Below are 5,198 nucleotides of genomic sequence, written 5' to 3' on the forward strand. Positions count from 1 at the left end.
TCAACCTATGGGTAAGAGAGCTGGGCACCAGGGTGGAAAAAGGGTTTCACCCCACCTAAGTGTGAGGTTGAGATGGGTTTTACATGTGTGACCTTGGCTGCTCTGGGGGAGGATACCCACACGCTAGTGCTAATCTTCCCAACACTGGCATTTCAGTGGTTCTTGCTTGCAGGTAGGAGGGAAAAAAGATGAGTCCAAACCATCTGGTGTAGGAATCCCCACTCCTTAGAGTGATGAATACTGTTGGGGTATATTTAAAGGGAAAGGAACACACATCCAGCCTGCAGCAGAGCTGAGAGAGCGAGTAGGTGGTGCAGGGGCAGAGGAGGGTGGAACAGATGACCAGAATTGATGCAATGAAATCTCTAGAGGGAATTAAAACCCTTAAAGGAGGGACTCATAGCGCAGAGGGGAAGCAGGCTTTGTTTTCATGAAAACTAGTACTTAAATACTTTTGTTTCTTTTTTCTTTCAGTAAAGATTTTAATGAGAAACATACAGCAGCACTAGTCCAGGTTTAAAGATCCAGACCGTGGCTAGTTGTATGGATGGTGTGCTTAAAGAGGCACATCCACCTGATCTGGACATAGGAAGAGGCATAACAGATGCTGACAATTCCTACAAGAATGGGGAAAAGCTACAGCTAAGTTCACAGTGAAACAGCTCTGTGTCAGGATTTATACCACAGTAATTATTCTATTTAAAAGTTGTGTCCAGAAACAAAATTATGAGAACTGACAGCTGAGGGGCAGGAATGAGGCAGAAAGAGGCAATAAATGTCTGGGATCTACAAAGACTGGAGGTACAGAAGGAGGCTGGGAGAGAAGGATGAGGGACTACATACACTGTGCACTTTTCCTGCCTTACAATTAATAAAGTGTGCATTTCTGAGGTGATGAGAATGTACTGATAGTGTTTTCTTCAGTATTAATTTATTGTATAGTTTTTTTTTTCTCAGCAGAGAGTGGGGCAGCATCTTCAGTGGCAAAACTGTTCTGCTTGGGTGTGGGTTTGGGTTGGTTTTTTTATTTGAGCTAAGTAGCTGTACTAGCAGAGCAGCTAATAATAAAGCAAGCAGGTTTTGCGACTCATTGGGCTTCGTGCTACACCCACTGTACTTAGCAGAGCTCTTTGCCATGCATGGCAGTGGGGGGAAAGCAGAAGCTTCACTGAATTTTGGGTCCTGCATCTGTTTTGTAGTTGTCCCACAGGAACAGCTTCATCTCTTTTGGCACTAAAGGAGATGTTACGCACCTTTATAAAACCTGGTGCAATGGGGTCCTGGCCCTGGGAGCAATACTTATCTTCAAGGAACAAATTGCAAACAATGTGTAGGAAACATTATCCAGTCATTACATCATGTAGTGCAGCACTGTTGGTGAGAAAGCTGTCTCAATTAGGTATGTTATTCCTGATTTAGTAGGTGGTACTGGTGGTTATTAAATGAAAACCTGATCTAATGGGGAAAATGTAGGAGGCTGAGGGAAGTGGATCAGTTTTGTTAAGACCTGTTGAAACTAGAAAAGGGATCAGGTGGCATGCTGCTCTTGGATGCATTTTGGATCTGCTGAGTTTCACCTGGCTGTTTCTTCCTTGGCCTGTAGATATGGGCACCCACAACAACTAGCCTGCGAGCCCAGGCACTTGCAATAAAGGGGAGTCAAAACTACGAGGTGTTTTCACCAGATACTCTGCAACTGTTAAATAATTGTGAGAAAATGAAAATGCATTAAGTTGGAAGCAAATGTAAACTAATGGTTCACTTAACCACCAGCACCATCAAACAAAAAATGCTACTGCATCTTAACCCAGAGTACTATGGTCTGTATTTTCAGAGCAAAATTGCTCCACTGCTCCATCTAGTGTTATCGAACCCCCATTAAAGGTAAGGGATGGACCTCGTTTAAGTAAACTGCATCTAATGGGGGCCTGATCTAGAGCCACTGAACCTCTTGTTCATGACAGGACACTTCCACCCTTTTGCTGCCAGAAGATCCTCTGCCAAAGTCCGCAGTGCTTACTTTGAAATCATTCCAAATTAACCGAGTTCCCTAAACATGGTCAGAAGTCTTCCTACAGAACACTGATCCCAGGTTGGTGACTGAGTCTTATAGAAATACCTCAAGCCATAGGGACCTTCCCAGCCTTTTCCCACTCGCTTTACTCTTTAGAGCCGAGTAGATGGGGAAAGGTGATAATCCAACGGGACTGTAGTAAACTGACTTTGTGGCCCCTTTTATATGTAGTAACATGACAGGCATCTTCTTTTTTACTAGCAGCAGGTTTTAAAGTCAGCACTGGTAATGTAGGGTCTGTGTGAGGGGAGATAGAATGTATGGGAATACGAAGCTTTCAAATGACTATCAAAATATATCTTGTTATCTTGTACAGTTAAGTTATTTTGTTTAAAGAAGTAAGTTATCAGATGACTAAAATGCACAGCCACTGGCAAGAGGCTGTTAGTTATGGGGCTGCTTCAGTCCTGCCTGGTGCCTTCCTAATCTAGAAACCCTGGAGCCGGGCAGTGGGAATGCAGCACTGCCAGGCACTACCACCTCTGTGGGTGCAGGTTCAGAAGGGATGCCTCTGAGGGCTCTGTCCTTGAGATGGGCGCTGGGGAAGTTCAGCTGAGCCCGAGGTGGCTGCCTCATCCCCTTGTCCTCTTCTTACCACCATCTGGATTTGTCCCTTCTCCAGCCTGTGTGAGGTCACATGTTGTGCTGCTGGTAAGACACACTTCAAGTTAAACACTTTTTTTTTTTTTGTAAAGTCATCTCTTCCAAAATAAAAAGTGCAAATTTAAAGTACAATCAACGTCTTTCCGACAACACAGCAGAACATTTACAAATATAAAATTACAACTTAATATTTAGTCTTACTTAGCATTTTACAGAAAATTAACCTGATAAAGTGCAAATAAAAAGGTAGACATAACTTTTTTGAGAAGCTTTGATATGTTTGCAAACACAACTGATTTTGAACAGCAAAACATTTACAGTTTGACAGTCTGTGAGTTGTTGATAAAAGGTTCTTGAGTTGCAAGAACCAGCAGTGGTTTCTCATCTCTCAAGTTCTGCTTCCAGGATTTCTCCCCAGGTCTCAACATCCATTGGATACATGCTTTTCTCTGGCAAGCTGTTCTGTGAAGGAATGTTGCTGTATTTCCCGTTCAGCCACTCTTGCTTCACTTTGCTTTTCCAGTAGTTTCTCAGTAATGTGATCTGATGGAAAAACAGACAGCTCAGATGTTGGAAGTGAACTGATTTAAGTTGCAATCAGTACAATTAAATTTTGCAAGAGTAATGCCAGAAAATTTATTTGGGTAATATGTCTTTGGGTTTCTTGATGCTGAGCCCAGGAAGGTGTACTGCTGCCAAGCAGCAGACCTTGGTCTCTTTCCATCTTCTCTGTTCTCAATTTGGTAGAGAATCACTGCTTGCCTCAGTTCTTTGAAGATCAAGATGAAACCCCTAAACATGGAATTCATCTTCCTTCTTAAAAGAAGGGCATAGCACTCTCTTATCCTATTTAGGTTATTTATAACCTTTAACTCTTGTTTAGGCTCTTAATGCAGGCTGGCTGGATTGTCCTGCTCAGCCAACTATCTAGTGTCAGAAAACACTGACTTGGTGTGTGTTGGATTCTACTTTGGATTCTCTCTCCAAAATACAGATTGAATAGATAATCAGTGCAAGAACCTCTAGAAATTTCAGTACAAGAGTACAAAGATGGGCAACCATGACCTGTGCTCAAGGCTTCTTTGCCCCATACTGAAGCAACTCTACTGAAATATGAGAGTCCAGAACTATTTGGGTTTGTTTTTTTGGAGTTTTTTTGGCAGGTGGGGTGGAGGGGTAAGGTTGCTACTACTTCCCTTTTCATCTCTCCAGCAACCCCCACTCTCAAACACACCAACTAGAGGTGGGGATCATCCTTTAGCTGGTCCACAGTAGTAACTGAAACCACTCCTTACCTACCTCAGCTTGCAGGCTGGATTTGACAGTGATAGGTCTTCCAGCACACTAATCTCTGAACTCCTCAGAGCAGCTGTGACTGGGAGTGTGTGGGGACAGTTTCAAAACAGTTTCTCAGAGCTCCCACTTGTCTCCTCTTCTCTACCCCAATGTTTTTCTCCTGGATATATGTTGCTGAAGGCCTACTGAGGCAGAGCCACCCAGGATGAACATCTGGAAAGTCATTCCTCACCAGCAGCACTATTCCCATGAAATCCAACTAGGGAACACAAGCTGCCTAGCAGGGGGTGCACTGCCTCCTGCCTCTCCCCCCCCCTCCCCAGACCAGTCTACTGGGATGTAGTAGGCTTCCTGCTGTGCTAGGGTTGTGCAGACGTTGCTGCGATGCACGTCAGTGCTGAGGCTGCAGCAGGGCAGCGTGAGGACTAAGCGGGGAGTGCCAGGCTGGCGAGGCGAGGTGTGGCAAGCAGGCCAGCCCTGCTTCCCTGGCTCTGTGTCCGCGCCGCTGTTGGGGTGCACGACTGCGCTGCGCTGTGACTACAGCGGCTCTGCCATCAGCCGGGCTGGAGGTGTGCTGACGCAATTGTTTTACGTATTTCTACCACCGATCCCAGAAGCCTCGGCGCCGCTGACGTTGAGTTTACCTTCCAGGAATACCCGTTTCCTCGATCGCAGTCGATCTCCCGCTGGCAGACTGCCCTCACGCTCAAGCAGTGGTGTCTCCACAGGCCGTCGTTGCTCTCGATGACGCGGTGCCAGCCCTTGCACGTCACGGCAGCGTGACACAAGCTCTCAACGTCCAGGCCGCTGAAAATCCGGGAGCTGACCTCCGGCGGGAGGAGAGCCACGAAATCAGCCGGGCCGCCGCCGCCTCCTCCTCCTCCCCCTCCTCGTCCCCCCACGTCCCGGCCGGAGGGGAGGAGCGCGGGTCTCCCGGCTGCGGAGCGCTTCCCCTCCATTCCCGCGGCCTCGGGGCGGGGCGGCCGCCCTCCCGTCACCGCGGCCGCTGCGTCTCCGAGCGGCCGCGGCCAGCAGCGCCCGAGGCCGGTTCTCCGCCCGCCGGCATGTCCCTGCGCCCCGCCCGCCGGGTCACACCACGGCGCGGCGGCCCCCGCGGTTTTTAAGGCGAATCTCTCGCTTTTTCGGCCCTGCGGAAGCGCTGCCGCCCTGCCACTCGGGAGGCGAGTGACGTAGCGCCTCTACGTCATCACGCAGCGTCGGCTGA

The 5,198-nt window shown here is 47.9% G+C and overlaps 1 protein-coding gene across 1 annotated transcript; it reads right to left on the reverse strand.

The window, feature by feature from the left end:
* Positions 1 to 2,764: 2,764 nt before the first annotated feature.
* On the reverse strand, positions 2,765 to 5,116 carry FBXO48 (F-box protein 48). The gene is made up of 2 exons (XM_084262464.1): positions 4,618 to 5,116; positions 2,765 to 3,220 (listed from the first exon to the last, which is right to left on the reverse strand). Exons 1-2 carry the CDS (start codon positions 4,930 to 4,932, stop codon positions 3,059 to 3,061), a joined length of 477 nt encoding a protein of 158 aa, XP_084118590.1. The 5' UTR covers positions 4,933 to 5,116; the 3' UTR covers positions 2,765 to 3,058.
* Positions 5,117 to 5,198: the final 82 nt, after the last annotated feature.

The sequence above is a fragment of the Gallinula chloropus genome (genome assembly GCF_964237585.1).
Source record: "Gallinula chloropus genome assembly, chromosome: 3".
Lineage (NCBI taxonomy): Eukaryota > Metazoa > Chordata > Aves > Gruiformes > Rallidae > Gallinula > Gallinula chloropus.

Bases quoted from the DNA above. Each gene is read 5' to 3' on its own strand.
- FBXO48 (XM_084262464.1), bottom strand. From the start codon at position 4,932: ATGGAGGGGAAGCGCTCCGCAGCCGGGAGACCCGCGCTCCTCCCCTCC. The intron at 3,221-4,617 runs GTAAACTCAACG...TTTTTCCATCAG, and splicing joins GAAACGGGTATTCCTGGAAG to ATCACATTACTGAGAAACTA.